General features: G+C 37.4%; 1 protein-coding gene across 1 annotated transcript in view; it reads right to left on the reverse strand.

Annotated features, from left to right (window-relative positions):
* Positions 1-6,681: 6,681 nt before the first annotated feature.
* Positions 6,682-17,979, reverse strand: part of LOC102031355 (junctophilin-1) — an 81,465-nt gene continuing 70,167 nt past the window's right edge. The window contains 3 exon segments of the mRNA XM_014310404.2: positions 6,682-9,256; positions 9,422-9,517; positions 16,946-17,607. Of these exon segments, the coding sequence (XP_014165879.2) occupies positions 9,437-9,517; positions 16,946-17,607 (743 nt within the window). The 3' untranslated portion in view covers positions 6,682-9,256; positions 9,422-9,436.

A 17,979-nucleotide genomic window follows, 5' to 3' on the forward strand; every position in this document is an offset into this window, starting at 1 on the left:
CTTTCACTGGTTATGTTCTCACCCCGTCCCTGGTGACATTTGCACTAGAATGTAGTAAGGAGCAACACTCTGGATACAATTAAACCCCAATGCAACTGCTAGCTGTGTCAGGGAGGAGGGGATGGCAGCACCTGATTACCAGCACATATGGCCACTGGGGTCAATGGAGCATTGTAGTTTACTCTCTCACTGAGTCATCTCCCCTTGAGGAAGTTGCATGAAAATAACATTTAACAAGGGTGATAAAGACTGTAGAGATAAAAGAGAGTGAAGAATCTGTTAGCAATATTTCTGTAGCAAGCAGATGACTGAATGTATTTCCAAATGTTACGTAATTTGTGTGACTCACAACACCACAGTCTATGGAGCATATGCAACATTTGGTACAGCAGCGAATCACTGTAAATACCAACAACATTTCTGTAGTCTGAGATCACTGAAGTCTGAGGTGTTCACAGACATAAACCTGCAGATTTGCATTAAGGTTCTTTTCAAATAGCTGGAATGATTATGCAGTGGTTAAATTTTTTGTTTGTTTGCTTTATCACATCTTTATGAAGAGCAGGAAACTCCCATTGTATAAAGTACTCTTCTTGGAGAAATTTTATACAAGGAGGTAATAAAATGCACTGCTACCATGCCTGCATAACCAAATCTTTTCAGTGGAGCTCAAGCCAGCCTACTGTTACAGCAAGCTGTTGTTTTTAGCAGATTTTAGACACAGATGTTTCCCTGAACATTTAATTATTAAAAGGAGGCTTCCTGATAACTTCAACTACTCTCACAATTTAAAAATTGTATCAAAAGTCCACTGAGCATCTTCAGCTGAGAAAACTATGAAGATGGACACCTGTGTTGTGGCTGAACACCTGATGCTTCCTTGCTGTTGCTTATGTCTTTGTCTCCTAAGCTGATTTTGCTGTGCTTCAGTGTGCTGTTCTTGCAGGACTTCCTAAGGCTTCCCAGCCCACTTCCCACTTGTATTCCTTCCTGCACTGCAACCCTGCATTTTTGGGCTTTGCCCATTTATTCCCTTTGCTCTTGTGCGCCTTCTGTCAAACCCAACACTTTTCTTCACTCTCCATGGCTCAGATTTTCTTGTTCCTCCCATCTGCCTTGTCCAAACATCCTCCTAATTTATTCCTGCAGTACACTCTCATTTAAGTTTCTGCTGTAAGTAAAGAACTCATTTTCTTGTTCCCCAGTTCATTCCCACCAAACCTCTCTCTAATCTTCACATGCCATAATAATTACCATAGAATCACAGCAAATAGGCCATTAACGGACATTCAGCAGTCTTTCAATCTGTAACCTTGTTCAGAGTGAACCTTAAATAAATATTCTCATTCCTGTGGTAATGTAATTCAAATATATTATTCCTATAATTAGAAAATTTGTCTTTAACTTGCATCACAATTTTTATGCAATTTAAGTCCATCCCCTTTTTTCTTAATCCCTGTGGGCTTGGCAAGCAGCTTTCTAGAGCACCTGTTTGAGTGCTGAGGATGGTGACTATGGTGACTTCTCAGTCTTCTATCCCATTCATATTCCCATCTAACAAATGCCATGGTCCAGTATTTTCCATTTCCTTAGTATTTTTTCCCTATAAACAATCCCTTCCCCTTCCTTTTAGCAAATATATGTTCCTCATAGCTTCTCCTTTCCCCTTTCTTCCTTTCCCCCATGCTTTCCTCTTTTCTTCTGCTTTAGATTTCAACATGTCTGTACCTCCTTGTCCCTAAAGATTAATTTCCAACCTTTCTAACAATGCCTGCTCTGCTGTATATCATTGGTGCATGTGGAGGCTTGTTGCAGCCTATGCCAGGAATGTGTTGTCTTGGAACGGCAGGAAAGCACGGAAGCCATCCGCTGTGATGTAAATGTCTTTCAATTACCTTCTCTTTGCAGAATGTCTTTTTTAGTCCTAGCCCCTGTGAAATGCTGCTGGTGCTCTTCTGTCTTCACTGTTTCCATGGTAGCCGATCCCATCCTTCAGCGACTTTCTCGTCAGTGGCCTAAACAAAATCTAGAACTGAGCTGTCATGACTAAATGGAAGGCAGTTTATGATATTTCTGAAGACTTGGTGGTATTACATGATAAAAGTACTCTGCAGTTAAAATTGGGTAAGTAATTAAGAACCATTACCTTGAATGATGATGCTTTCTGAGGTATTCTGTGGAACATGTCCTGAATATAGTAAAATTGCTATGTTAAATAAAGTTAATGACACTGTTCCAAAAGTACAGAATGTAATGGTTTAATTAACCCAGAGTTACAGCAGCCTGATTTTAAGTAACTCACTCTCCCTCCAGCTCCTTCCTTAACATCACTCCTGGTTCAAGTATTTCACTCGTATGCCTTTGGAATCAGATCCAGATTCGGATTCTGACTGAAATCCCAAAATCAGAGCTTGTAGCTCCAATGACTGATTCAAAACCCAGATCTAAATGCTTTCAACTTTTGGCACATTTTTGTAGGCCCGATTTAACATTTTCACAGACTGCAGTTTTCAGTGTAATATCTGACTTCCCCCTTTCCCTCTCCCCAAAATGTCTCTGAATACTAACCATGGGGTGTTCAGAAGTTGGGAAAAGTTTAAATTTAGATCATCAGATGTAGATGAAGAAATGTAAATATGATGCCTTGAGAGCCTGACCTGGAACAGAGGCTACATAGAGCTAAGAGAATAAAGTAGGCATTTATTAGAAGGCCTCAATGGATACACCTTGGGAAGTACAAGAGTCCAGCCAGGGCTACACCCAAGATGGACCCAAAATGGTCACAAAATGGATGACTGGTCATGAGGTCTCACACTTTTATAATTTCTGGTCCATATTGGAGTTAATTGTCCAGTTATAGCTTTAGTTTATGAAGCCCCATCCTTCTTGTTTGCTCGCCTCAGTTCTTCGTTGTTTATACTTTTGTACCTGAAGCTCATAAGCGCTGTCCTTGGTCTCAAGCTGGAAAAGGATTGTTTTGTCTAACCACCCTGTGAAGGGAGCTTACTGACAATATGAAGCTTGGAGCTTCACACCTAGGCAGCACAGAATCTGAGAAATATAAAAGTCAGAACTGAAGGCATCAAATATAGGCAGCCATTCTCAAAACTTCTGGTCAGTATCTGTGTTTTGTGGTCTAATACAGTGTCTCTGTCAAGCTGCTGTTCAGTGAACCAGACTGTTCAGTAAAGTTGAGAAAGACACATTTCTTTCTCAAATTAATGTATTATCTCAAAGGAATTCCATTGTTGTGGATCAACATACCTATTATTGTGAAAGATAACATCTGAAATTCTACTCTTTGATGGTATTTTGTATTTTCTTCCACTTTGGAGAAATCAACATTAAAAAATGCAGAGCTCAAAGCTCATGGCTTAAAGCCTGTGATTCACCTATCATTTATTGCTCTTAATTAGTATTGAAGGCACTTATGATTGTAAAATCTAGTCCTTGTCTAAATATATGTGACCCAAATTCTGCAGAGCTGCTTGATAAATCAGTGTAAGACATGGAGGAAGACATATGTAAGCTCAAGCAGGAGAGCAACCCCAGATTTCAGGATGTATTTTATTCTGTCCAACAATCCACATATATCTGTATCAGGTCCAGAAATCATCCTACTGCACCATCCCAGGAAATTACAACCCTCAGACTCCTTGCTCTTCTGATTTGAGAATCAGCTTCAGCTACATGGCCAATCTTTTCCCCAATCTTACTGTGGGAATTTGTAGAGGAGTTCCTAACCCAGCTGATACCAGATTTTTTCCTAGTAATGTCAGCATTACCCTAGTTTCTACAAATTCCAAAGAGCCATCAGAAATTTCTATGTATGACATCACTTTCAGTATTTTTCATTTCAGTTCCCACACACTGTATTTAAATCACTGTCCTGACACTGAAGACAATGAGAGTGGATTTGAAATTATAATACAGTTGCATAAACCAGCATTGACAGTATGCAGAGAATGGACCCAATGGAAACCATGATATGACACGCGCAGTTTGCTGTGGGGCAAACAGCAGGAGAGATGGGCTCCACAGACACAGAGAGCTAAAACCACTGAACAAGTGACCCACAGAAAACACAAATTTCTGGAGTGAGCAGCTGAAGTCTTGGGGCAATGTCCACATGCAGGGCAAAACTGACTAAGTTGAATTTGTCAGAACTGGGAGGTGGGTGGGCAGTGAAGGACAGAAGATAATTGGAAAAACAGTGATGGTACAGTGAAAGTACCACCAAACCTATTTTTGCTGGTGGTAAGGGAAATAATGTTTTTTTTTCCATTACTGAGAAAAACTCAACACCCTCTTGAAGAAATGACATTCAATATACTGCCAGTTTGTACCTAAAATCGCCTAGATAACCAGTTCCAACAGATTGTGAAAAGCATTAGTGAAACAAGCACATACTGACATGATGAAATTTAGATTATTGGGTTAAAAAAAGCTGTCTGTTCCCTGTTTGCCCCCCATCCCCTCTTTGTAGCAAATAAAAGGAAGAAGCATGAGAGATTGTTATCAAATTCTGCTACCAGCTTTATTTTTGCTATTGGTTTTAGGGGAATGAAGAATTTGTTCTGCTGTTGCGGTCACGGTCACAACATAAACTGTTCAGATAGAGGAAGTGGCTTTATTCCTTCTAGTTTATAGCCACAGACATTATAGATTGTTTTTCTTAAAAATGTTGCGTATGGCAATTGTATTTACCTCCTACAATGGTGGGAGGTGTAATGTTTCTTAGTTTGCAGTTTCTATGAGGAGTAGGAAAAAACTGGAGATGGATACTGTAGATGGCTCAGCTATAGCACACTGGCATACACAGCTTCTTGCTCAGACTTAACATAATCTCTATTTTTGGCTGTTTCTGTGAATATTAAATGAGAGAATGAGAAGACTACTTAATTTGAAAGGCTTATTTAATCTCCCTTCTCTTAATTTGCTTTGTTTACTGAATTACATTTCCATAGGAGAATGGCCTGTAGAACGGTCTCCCCCGACTAAACATTTCAAATGAGCTATGAGTAAAACCATTCAGATACAATTCACAACCATGTTTTATTAATAACAACTAAGCCTGTTAGTGAGGCTCAGCATGTGCTGAAATCTCCAGGCCTTTATCCTTGCATCTATGTTATTGTCAGAATCTTTTCATATTGTGTATCTTAACAGAGAATTTAATAAATATGTAATCACAGAACATCATTAAAAGTTATGTAAATAAATATTTAAAGGTTCTTAATTTAACTCTCATAAAGAGGTGTTTGCTTCTTTTAAAGTCAGCACCAGGCTGTATTTATGATTTTTTAAACATCCGTCTGTAGCTGAAAGGCGAGTTTGTAGCCATGTCTCAAAATTTCTACTTTCAAAGTGAACCCCTCCTTTGGGAAAGCAAGTGCCAGCAGTTCCTCTGGAACTCTTCATGTTCCTCATTGCTTTTCTGATGGAAAGCCAAACTAATACATATATATATGTATATACATATACACACTAAGTAATGAAAGGCCCTAAAAGCTATGACAGGTTCTCTTTTTTCCTTCAGCCACTGGCACCTCAGCCTTGCTCACTTGCTGTGTGCACTGTACATATGGTTTAACCAGATAAATGGAGCTGTCCAAGAAGCCAGGCCTCAGATTCGAGGGTGACAGAGCTCACTGCTTACTGGCACCTGTGGGCAAACACACAACTGTGCCAGGAGAAATTACTTTGCCTAAGAAAAGCTCTTCTTGCTGGAAGTGGGGTGAAATTTTCATGCTGGAGCAAATGTTGAAGCATTAAGTTGTACTGTGTGTCCATGGGTTTGCTTTCTTAAGGCACAGCAGAGGTGTGACTGCAAAACAGCATTTGTAACATAAACCACTGGTAAAAACATCTCAGATGGGAAATGACTTGAAAATTATGAGAGCTTTCTTCTTCTGTTTCTGTGCACATCTTTTGCTTGTTGCTGTTCAGATTTTTATATGCCTGAGTATATTATCATGTTCATACACCTTAAGAAATATTTAATGGACACTTTACTTTCATTTCTGAACATATACACTGTGGATCACAAATGTCAGAGAAGAATCATCTCACTGAAGTTGACTTGAAAAGTTTTTGGCATTAAAGTTATTTCTGTTAATTTTTCTTGAGAATGCATTTTTTCTCTCCTTAAAGAGCCAAAGATTTTCTTTAGGGAGCAGGTATTCTGCAGAAAATAAAAATTCTTAAAGGTAACCTTCATGCTCGTAGAATTATTTTAAAGAACAGGACAGTAATGATTACTTCCTAAAAATATACTTCCATTAAATTGGATCTACTAATAAAAATTGCTCTCCTCTTCAACTAAACATTAGGATTTCAGTACAGCTGGCTACTAGTATGAACTGGAATAATGGAAAATAAAATTTGCAGCTGATTGAGTAGCTCAGCAAATATTGTGGTTTTTAAGATAAAGGGCAAATTTTCTCTGTGCAAATACTGGCTCGCAAACTCCATGTTAATTTTGAACCTATGAAGATCCTGAGAAGCAGTGAGGCCCAAAAAAATTAATTCCCCCACAAGAGCAGCTGTTAATGGACCAGTCACTCACAAATTAAAACAAAATTGATCAAACCATCTTGTAGTGGGAGTGTATTTAAGATACTACATATATAAAGACATAAAATCCGGTATTGGAAGAGAAAAGAAGACACAAAGGGAAGCTTGACTTTTTTGTTTTAATTTATTTTTCATTGTTTCCCAGAATCACTTTTGTTGAAAACAGTAACTCACAATTATATCAAAGGGACTAGAATTTCACCCATTTTCCTGCTTCACTCCTGTTTATTTGATTAGTTAGAAAAAATTGCTTCCAAAGAGTGAACAAAGTAATTCATAAACAGGAAAAAGTAGTCTGAAACTCTATTAATAACCAACTTATTTTTATTAGAGCAAATACAGTTGTGAAAACTGTACATTGTACATTTTGGGTCAAGAATTATAAATAGAGAAACTCATAGATAAAGAGTTCATTCTTTGACAGCAAATAAATTTAAATAGACAAAATGACATTTTTAAGTACATTGGCAGGCTTCATTGTGCTGTCCAAAATGTAGTGTACAGTATAACAACCAATTATAAATAGCCTTTCATGTAAAATACAACTGTGCACGTTTTAGAAAAATACCAACAATTTGTTTGAGCTTTGTTTTAAAAAAGCTTATAAATCATACATATTTATAAATGGTACTAACATGCTTACTTAAATTTATAAACATTTTTCATAAGCTTTGTTACCCATTATTTCCAGAGCATAAAGTATTTTAAATAAACATTTAATAGGAATTAAATATGTCAGTTACAAAATTACCTCTCCACGTAAGGAGACAGGGGGTGATTTAACAGTGGGATGGAACATTTCATCCATTAATTCAAGGCTTACACAGTAACTTTTAAAATTTTGTTCTTATTTAAAAATTACTTTCCTAAATTTAAAACACAATTTAAACTTTGCTGTTTTATTTTCTTTAAAAATAAATATACAAGTTTTATTTTCATTTGCTCTCTTTCTGCTTTCTTCTTTATCCACACTGGCCAAAACACAGGATTCTCAACATACTTCTGTAAAAAACACCACGGTGTTACTGCCCTGCTTGGAGCTGCTTCGCTGCACAACATTCAGTCCATACCTACGGTACTTTACTAGGCGGCATCAAAAAATACCTAATGTATTTTGTAAGAATGTTGCCCATTAAACCATGCAAAAACTTAGAAAGTTTACAAACAGGTTCAAAAACTATACTGTATGAAAGATTCTCTAACAGAGATAAAATAAACTGTAATACAAGCCCTTTGCTTTTTGCAGCTTTAAATTAAAATGTTTGCTTGCCAAATGATCACACCACATATCTTCAATAAATAAGCATGCATTTCATTAATATAGGGTACAATAATCACAGTATAATGGCAAATAAAAAGAAACGTGATCACGTCGTTTGAACAAAGGGCTATGAAACTACTTAAGACAAACTTTCCAAATGAAAAATTTTGAGGCTTTTTTAATGCTGAGGTAAAATTATAAATGGACTTTAAAGACACTGAAGGCATCAAATTGATAAACAATCACTTAACGTTTTTAAATGCTCTACCTGAATGTATTCAACACAAATCTAGCACTTTTAAAGTTATTATTTATTATGAGCATTAGCTAACTGTCATTGGCATTAATGTGCACCCAGACAAGACTTTAACTGCTGTCAAAATACCTCCGTGTTGCAACATAATAATTCAAATTACCAATTACCACAGCACCAAAATTAAGAAAAAAAGAAAAAGTCAACATGCAAACCCTAAATCTCACCTTTCTTGGGTTATTTTGATATTCTATATCCTGTTTAGAATGTACTTCTACCAATGTAAAATTTTTTTTTTGATTACGAAAAATTTTGCTTGGTATTTGCATAAGTATTTGAGCATTTCAAGGAAGATAGCAGTATCTTTAAGTTTAGCAGTAATGCTGTATTATTTACTGAACCTTCATGCAAAATGACTCTTCAGGTTTAAGAGAATGAATTTAAGAATTTTATCCCTGGACTAGGAAAAGATATTTGATTTTCGGCTTCGGCTGCTAGGCAGAACTGGTAACTTTCTCCAGGTTGGACTAAACACTACTTATGGCTATACATCAAATTTCATAAACAACAAATGAACAGAATCATGCACAGGCAAATGAAATTCGATCTCCCAGAACACTGCAGGAGATGTTAAAAGCAGCAGGTAATGGAATAAGACTGGTGACTGATGTTGCTAACTATTTCTTCTAATGAGATAGGAGTGAACGCTGGAATCACTTCCACAGCAACAGAATCCTCTGACCACATTCCTCTGGCAGTCGTTTTCCCATCTCCCCACTAAAAACATCAGACGGTAAAATAGTAAGGCAGCTGTTAACTTCCATCAACAAAAAGTGCAGCTCCGTACATTTCCACTTTAGTCACACTCTGCTGGAACAGATGGACAAGCCAACGCGCTTCACTGGCGGGGCTGCTTCAGCAGATTATTTTGTTTGTTTTCCAACATGGCTGCTTGCTTCAGCTTTCAGAGGACCCCAAAGCCACGAGCCATCAGCAGAGAAACTGATCTGGGCCCCTGGCTGAATTTTCCAAGTTTCATCTCTCTTGCGTCCCATCCTAATTCCAAGCCTCCTTCCCTGTGTCTGAGTATGACAGGTGCCATTTAAAAGGCTGATGACACAACTGCAGAGAACTGTGGGCTAACACCACTAGTTGTCATGACTTCACTGAAGGGTCAAAACAGTTACAATATTAAATAACTATGTTGAATTACATTCAGGCATAGCTAAAATTAAAGTGGGAAACATTAAAAGTATGTGAAGAAATTAAATATTTATTATTTAAGGTGGGGTGGATACGGATATTTTATATGAAAGTGAGACCTTTCTTACCTTTCCTAATTCCAATCAAGTTAGAAAATGGACAAAAAGAATGGCTAAACCAATATTCAACAGCATTACCAGGGCGATCATGACTGAGTTAGGGCCCTGAAAATAAAATAAAGATATTAGAATTAATGCAACCTCCCACACAGGCACAGCAATGAACAAGAGCTGACTTCACAATTTCTATAGGTTTTGACCTGACTGTGAAGGAAACAGACCCTACTGCTGAAACACAGCCACTACCCTTGATATTCAGGTAAGATAAATATCACCTGTGTGAAAATGAGCTGGATAAATACAGGTGAGAGTACATTACTTCTCTGTTCTTAATCACACTGAGATTAATACAACTGCATCAACAAATGAAAACAAACCCATCAACACAAAAGAAAAAAGTCAGTTTAAAATAAAGCAAACCAAAGAATGTGAACTACTTTAGGAAAGCCAGAGTTCTGCTTTTCATCCTTACAGAGGGTTCCTTTTTCAGTTCCAATCCATTTTAAAACAGACATAACAAAGAGGCTTTATAAAAAGAATACACTTCTTTGATAACCCAAATAGAAAAGAAAATTTACTTACCATTGCACTAAGAAACCTGTTTCCATTACAGATTAAAATGCACTTTGCAGCTGCAAAATTAAACTTGTTTGGATTTACTCAGACACTTCTCTTAAAGACTTATGCATTGAACAATTGAAAAGTCAAAAAACTCCTTCCATTCCTAGCTAGAGCTAAAATTAGTTAGAAAGTTTAAATCATTACACCATTTTAATATTTCTGTGAAGCCAGAGAATGTTTTTTAATTACTTTTAGCAATTTTGAATATTTTTTATTTTTTTAATGGATGCTTTCTAATGATCAACTTGAAAATATGTCCCAACAGATGAAAATACTCAATTCTCTTCTGCCCTTAACATATTTGGTTTATTACATCATGATTTTACAAAGATTTTAATACTCTTTTATTTTACAGTTGCACTGTAAGCAGAAACTTTTCATTTAGACAATACTTTCCTAAATCACAAATCATGAAGCCCACTAGAAAATCTGAGCAGAAAACTGTCTTGTGAGCTACAGAAGAATCACTGGCTTGCAGAAGAAGGTATATATTGAACGAGAAATGATACAGTGTTTTCACTTTTCACATGAGGCATGCCTCGGAGAAGTTCATTATGCTTCATAACTACATAATGCTAACATCAACTATATAATTTCTGGAATGCTAACATGTAAGAACTTACTGTTAGTAATTTGCTGCAACAGTGTAAGTGGGAAGCTATGGAATAGTACTTGTGTCATTATTATATCACATGGTCTCCTGAAACAGTCTCATTGAACACCTCCAGTCAGAACACAGCTTTACACAATGGTTTAGATGGCAGGCCAGATGTTCAGTAAGTCACAAAACACATTATGTCAGATACTGCTTAAATCTCTTGTGAGCCTAAACCTCATCAGCACCTCTACCCATAACAGCCATCACATTCCCTTTGCATCAACACAGAGGTGTCTGTTCACATGCTGAGAAGAACAGGTTCAAGTTCAAACAGTGACTGAGATTATCAGAATGCCAATTAAATTATGCCATAGGGGTAATGGGATTGGCAGTAGCACCCACATTTTGCTTAATGGTGGAATGTTTAAAATATTCACCAGGAAATTGAAGACCAGGTTTAATGACACCTTACTCCAAGTGATTTTGAATAACAAGCTCCCACTTACCAGTGATATGTTTCAACCATCAGGTCACAGAACAGAAGTGGAACCATGTTCCTTCCTCCTTAGTGGAAGTGACTCACCATGTGCCAAAGCATACGAGACGTTCGGGGGCAGAGAACAGGCATAAAACAAAGCACAGCTCCAGACATGGTTACCACAGCACTGTGAGCAGCCTTGCTCTCTACAGAAATGGGATTTCATTACACTATTCATTTCCACTAAGATGTCAGTTCAACACCTTTCTTTCTGGCGTTAGGCACTGGAACAGGTTGCCCAGAGAAGCTGTGGTTGCCCCATGACTGGAAGTGCTGGACGGGGTTTTGAGCAACCTGGTCTAGTGGAAGGTGTCTGTGCCCATGGCACAGGGGTTGGAACCAGACAGCTTTAAATACCCCTTCCAAGCCAAACACTCTATGGTTCCATAATCCTATGATTCTAATAGGGATTGCCCATGTGATTCAAATCAGGTCAATGGTCCCTTTATAGGCTGGAACGCCACCTGAAGATTTTACAGTTATACTGCTCCAGGAATTGCAAGGAACTGTAAAGATCGTTGCCAAGTACCATTAAAATTTTTCAGGATTTGGCCATCTAGTACTTTGCATATTTGAAAATAACATCGATGAAAATCATATTGATTTACTGACACTGAAAAAAAAAATTGAAACCTAACAAGTCTTCAGAGGAGCCAAGCACTTGTTAATTACCTGAAATACATTATGGAACAGCATCCTGGTAGGTGCAAGACAGATTTTTGCTGATTGCCAAATTGGCACTGCAGCTCTAATGGCAGCTCAGTGTCATTAGTGCACAGTCTCAGGTAATTAAGCTTGTTGGAGGGGAAAGTGACTTCTCTTTTGATGCATCTGTCAGTTAGGTTAGGTGTAACAATCTCACTACAACAAAATTAGAAAAATTAGGCTAAAAACCTCAGGGGCTATGCTCTGAATCAAGAACCATCTGCAAAACAGAAGCAAGTGACACCTTAAGAACTGGCCTGTTGAGTTCACATGAAGATCATAGAAAAATATGTTATCTCTTTATGATAATGAAATATCATAAAGATTATCTCTTTATACAAAGAAGTAAAGCTCATATTCTTTGGCCTGCTATGTGCATTATATTTCACCTTCTGATAACTATACCTTTCAGCCCAAAGCAGGATTTCCTGATACACTAAAACATGATCAAACAACACTTATGAAGCACACAGGTATTATGCAATGAACTACCACCGGTTTTGGAGACACCTTTGAAATAAGCATTTAATGCTTTAAGACAAATACTACAAGTAAGACTTTAGTGTCCCACAAGGGCTAAAAATAGCAAAAGCCAAAATTAGTTTGAACAGTCCTAGAGTGACTAGAACAGGTGCACTAAAGAAGCTGCAGTAGAAAACCTTCAGTCCTGCTTGAATTTACCCTTTCAGCTTCTTGTAAGTTAGACATTTATGTAGTTCAAAATGCAACCATATGATTAGTTTTCATTTGGGGAAGAAAGAAAATTATTTTCCTAAAATGTAGTGCCAGGAAATAAAAGACTAGGCTTGTAATTCCATTGCATTAGGAATGTTCATTAAATTTAGCCTAAAGTTCTTGCTCAGAGTTTTTTTTTTTGGATCAGGCAAATACTGATCTATTTTTCAAACATCATGGTATTTACAGCCCTTACTAAATGGATGGTAGGTGAACAAAAAGATGGGAGTAGAATAACTGGGTAACATTCAGGTAAAAACCAGGCTAAACACTGTCTGTTTAAAAATCTTTACCTGCCAAATGAAAAAAAAAATTACAGTTTAGTAAAACACTTGAGGCCAGGCTTGTTATTTGTCCTAGGGCAGCACATGGACACGTATCAGGCAAAATAAAAAGTGTATTCATGAATGTACACTACAATAGTGTTTTGTGAAATTCAATCCTATTTTTCACTTAAATCCAAGAGAATCTGCAATCAGCTCATATTCAAGGTGGGACAGCAGTGTGTAAGCTGAAACTGGGGCTAGAGGCTGCTAATGACCAGTCAGAAACAACACTGGTTTGTGGTCAAGGGTCTCTGTGAACATTTCACACTCTGCTAAATGTAAGGTAATGTGAAAGAGCGTCATTCTCAGTGAAAGAGGGGTGATTTATCTCTCAGAAATGACAGGTGACTTTGCCATAGTGCTTTATGCAGGGTTTCACTTTGATAAAACTGTGACTCTTATGAGTTCTGGAATAATTTCAAACTTTGATTTTTGAATATCAGGGAATGAGTAAACAGAGAAACACACTTAAATGTGTGGCATAAGAAGTATGTGCTGATATTTTTCAAGTATAATGCCAGAAATGGAGATATCTAGAGAATCAAGACTGTTCCTATAACTAACTTACTGCACAGATGATACTCAAAGACATTCTTGAGGATGTAACAATCACAAAAAATATGAAACACGAATTTGAAAACTAAAACAAGCTGCTACAAGCTTTGCTGCAAATAAAGTCATTTAAAGTTCTTAATCCAAATGAAAGCTGAAGTTTCATTCAGGTATGAGAAACGGCTTTGATTTAGACACAGAGAAGGAAGAACTGAAAATCTTCCCTTCTGTATCTGTGCTCTTAATGCATTAGCATTGGAAACCTGGAAAAAGCACAGCACAATTTTATACAGCACTTTCAGATAATCTAACAAAAGTGCTTGATAAATGTTAATAGATTCATTTTTTTGCATTCCAAAACCATGTTTTATCATTCTCTTTTCATGAGAGTGAGAGTTCTTTTCTCTTTATATTCCTCAACAAATATATTTTAGAACTTTTATGGAGGATCTAAGGCAGACTTACTTTCAAAGCATAACAAAATCATGTGTCAGAATGACTAAAAAGCAATTACAGTTTCTTACTGAAATAAAATAATTCCCCAATGCAGCTCTAGGATTCTGAAGTCTCTCAATATTCAGAAACATCTGGGATAAGGAGAAGTACATTAATTAGGAAGAGGGAAAGGGGATTTAAACTAGAAAAGATTAAGTTTAGATTAAATATTATGAAGAAATTCTTTACTGTGATGGTGGTGAAACACTGGCACAGGTTGCCCAGAGAAACATCCCTGAAAATGTTCAAGACAAGGCTGGATGGGGCTCTGAACAACGTGGTAGAGTAGAAGGTGTCCCTGCCCATGGCAGCAGAGTTGTGAAGCTAGATGATCTTTCAAGGTCCCTTCCAACCCAAACTATTCTATGATTCCATGAATCTGGCTTCTCCTCAGTAACTGTGCTCTCTTAACTTAGTCACTGCTTAATTCCAACACACTGTTGAGCTCAGTCCAGGAGCCCTGCAGAACAGGCTGCTGTTTTTCTGAAGCTGAAAGGTGATGCTGAAAACGAAAAGTCTCCAGCAAAGTTAATAGTCATTCTGTACTGTTTCTCCCTCAGACTGCTGGGCCAGTAGGCCACTCTTTTTTGCTTTGATCAGTTTAGCATTTTTACTCTCAGCATTTTGAAGAAATAAGCATGTAGGAAATTTAGTCTATAAGGGCAAATTTACAAACACATATAGAAGACTAGAATCTTTGAAAAACACCCACATACATCTACGTACATCTTAAGATACTGTTACAGTAAAAATGAATTCCTAAAATCTACCTTCTTTCCATACTGGAATGCTGGCAATGAGAATAATGCAATTAGGATGCTACAAGTGAAGTAGAGTGACTTAGAGTGGAGTTCCCAGATACCACTGCAGTATCAGTGAACAAACAGTAGCTAATGCACAATATCTCATCATTTTTACACCTTTTGTGATAACAGGCTGTAGGTTCATGGTCCTCATCCTGATTATTCTAGAAGGTCAATAAACTGCTGTTCAGATAGCTTACTTGTTAAGATGAAGCCTCCCTCAGCTCCAAAATACTATTTGGAATAAAGGAAAAATAAGAACTATTTCTAGTGACTTACTTTCACCAGAGCTAAAAAACAATTCCAATTCAGCTTAAAAATTGTACATGCTCACTCAACATTTACAAGCCTGTCAGCTTTGTGTTACCCTATATAGGAGTAATATCTGTGAGATTTGAAAGGTTAAAGGGCTGATATCAGCTGTAATACAGATTTGCAGATTACAAAACCTCTGTGAACATTTACTTTGATCCGCACAAAACAGAATAAAAGCTTCCAGCAGAACTAGAGAATATCATCTTGGCAAAATGCTCATTATCAAACCACTCAGTGATGACTCCAAAACCCTGGCATCTGAAAACTGATGGCACATTTAATCAAGACCCTTAAAATCAACTTAAAACAAGACTTTTATCTGAATCTTTCTAGCTGTTGGATCTTCTGACACATTTGCTTGTTAGCCTGGGAAACTGTTTTACAAAACACACTTACAGAAAGTGATTTAGTACATCAGGGGTTTTTTGTGCCTTGAATTTTTCATTGTAAGACACGTTTTAATCATTCTTGCAGCATTTTGTGTGACTTCCCCTCAAGGTTTTTTTTCATTTTAAATCCCTGATTTACAGACACTATTTTATCCCAGAAGTGGTTGCACCTGTGCCAAAAGCAGATAGAACAGACTCCCATGTACTCTTGCTTAATCTTTTCTGTTGATAAATCTAAGGATTATATTAGCATCTCTGAACAACAGCAGCAGACTGGGAGCTCATGTTCAGTTGCCTCTCTTGCTCCTGATCCACCAACCTTTTCCAGTTCTGATCCTGCAGTGCAAGGCCCTATAAATTGTCTTTCATATACAATATTATATTTTGCTGTGCTGCCATGGATAATTATAGTTTCAGCCTTCCCAGCGTTTGATTTGCATGAGCTTGTATTTGCCTTCATTATAGACCACTCTCCTGGTCTCTGTGTCTTCTATAAACTTCATGGACAATATTCTCACGCCCTCTTGTATGTCATTTACAAGAATGTGATCAGAGTAACAGAATTAATGTAAGAATGACCTCACCAGAATAATATCAAATAATGGATAGTTTTCTAATTACTTTTTGAGAACCATCAGTCAGTTTAAAAAAAATTCTTTTAATGCGACATTTAGCCTTTGCATTACTCTGTTTTCCCTGTCAGAATACATGACCATGTAAAAGCAAATCAAGTGACCTTCTTGATTGAGACGATGATTCTTCTGCCACACCTGAAGATGCCAAACTTGTTTGACAAGATCACTTCCAATTCATGTTGGTGGGAAATTACTCCCCCTCTTTATTATCTGGATTTATTATTAATGAAGTCTGATGTCAATTATTGAAGTGTTTTGCATGCAATTGGTACTAGGCTATCTGGATCACTTTAGATGGGTCATTCTGTTTATCCCATCAATAATGACACACTGTTTGTTCTGTAGAGTAGCACCAAAAATGACTCAAAGAAACAATGCTTATAAAAGAGAAACACTATGACTATTATCTAGAACTCTTCATTCACTAAAGGCTAACTTTAGTATGCAAAGCTAATGCTTTCCTGAGTTTCTCTTGGCCCAAAAATCACAGAAACATGATCAGAGATTCTGAATTTCATACCCTGGCTTTTCTTTTAACATGAAAAAGAAATGCTATTAGTCATCGCTCCTTTTCTGCGTAGCTATTTATAATTTTATTATTTTTAAATAATAATGAAATTAAGAGTCACACTGATCTGAAAGGGTATTTTAAAAACTCCTTTGCTCATTCCAGGCTGGAATATTTCTTCCTCACTCCAGGTGAAGTGTGTGTTAGCTAGCAGACTGTATCTAGATGAAGATTTGACAGTGCTTAGATTGCAAAGGTCAGCACTTGGAGGCACAAGGGCAGTGAAAGTGAAAATGTTTCTTGTAGTACTTACCGAACTGTTTCCTACTTCTTTCTCCATTGCTGAATGGGATTCATTATTAGCTGGGTTCTTTGGTGCAGCAAATTCTGGTTTCTTAATTTTTATTTCAGGCTTGTTTTCTTTGGCATCTGGCTTACCCCCAGATCTAGCAGGACTTGGCTTCTGAGAGGGTGGTATCCGTGCAAGTGTTGATGGTGAAGGGTTGGCATACTCATCTTCTTCCCTGAGCTCCTGTGGAAGCGCTGTTGGATTCGTTTTTACATAATAGCCATGGTAGTGACCATGCAGCTCCCCATTCTCTGTGCTGCTGGCATTGTGCTGGGCTGAGAACTTTGGCTGGTGTTTCCCAGCTGCTTCCTCCTTCACTGGTGCTTTTGAATATAAAGGCTTGTTAGTTGTGGGTGTTATATTCTCAGTTGCTAAAAGCTTTTTCTCTTGACTGAGTCTTGCCCCAGAAGTGGAGCTTTGCCTTTTCAGCTGTTTTGAAGGAGAAGTCTCAGAAGAGAGAGGAGGACTATTTCTTGGGCTTGCTTCTGGGGTTCGAGGGGGTGTAGTACCTTTTCGATAAAAGTGAGGTGACTCTTTTGGGGAGGGTGGTTTCTCCTGACCTTTTTCTTCAGATTTTTCTTTTGCATCCATTCCTTCTTGAAATTTTTGTTTGATATAATCAGGGCCTGAAAAATAGTGTAACAGAAATATTAAGGTCAAAACAAAGTTCACAGTGAAACTATTGCACTGGGATGTCAGAGTATACTGCCTTGCTAAAATGCAGGCAGGGGTATATGTTACCAACAGTTCATTGACATCCATACTGATTTACTCCAAATTGCTCAGGAACAGGAGTTACTGCAGTTTTTTGGTAATTGTTGGAACTACTTACTAACTTGGCTCAGTCACTCTACATCTTCAGCTTTCAAAAGGGCCACAGTATGTAAACTGCTCCTGAGTGAAGTCTGAACGACTGAAGATTGTCTAACCTTACATCACCTACCATTCCTTCTCTGAGAGGCAAGTTTTGAGGTATGTTTTGCTTGATTACCCTCACT

Source organism: Geospiza fortis, unplaced genomic scaffold, assembly GCF_000277835.1.
Source record: "Geospiza fortis unplaced genomic scaffold, GeoFor_1.0 scaffold1831, whole genome shotgun sequence".
In the NCBI taxonomy this organism is placed as follows: Eukaryota; Metazoa; Chordata; class Aves; order Passeriformes; family Thraupidae; genus Geospiza; species Geospiza fortis.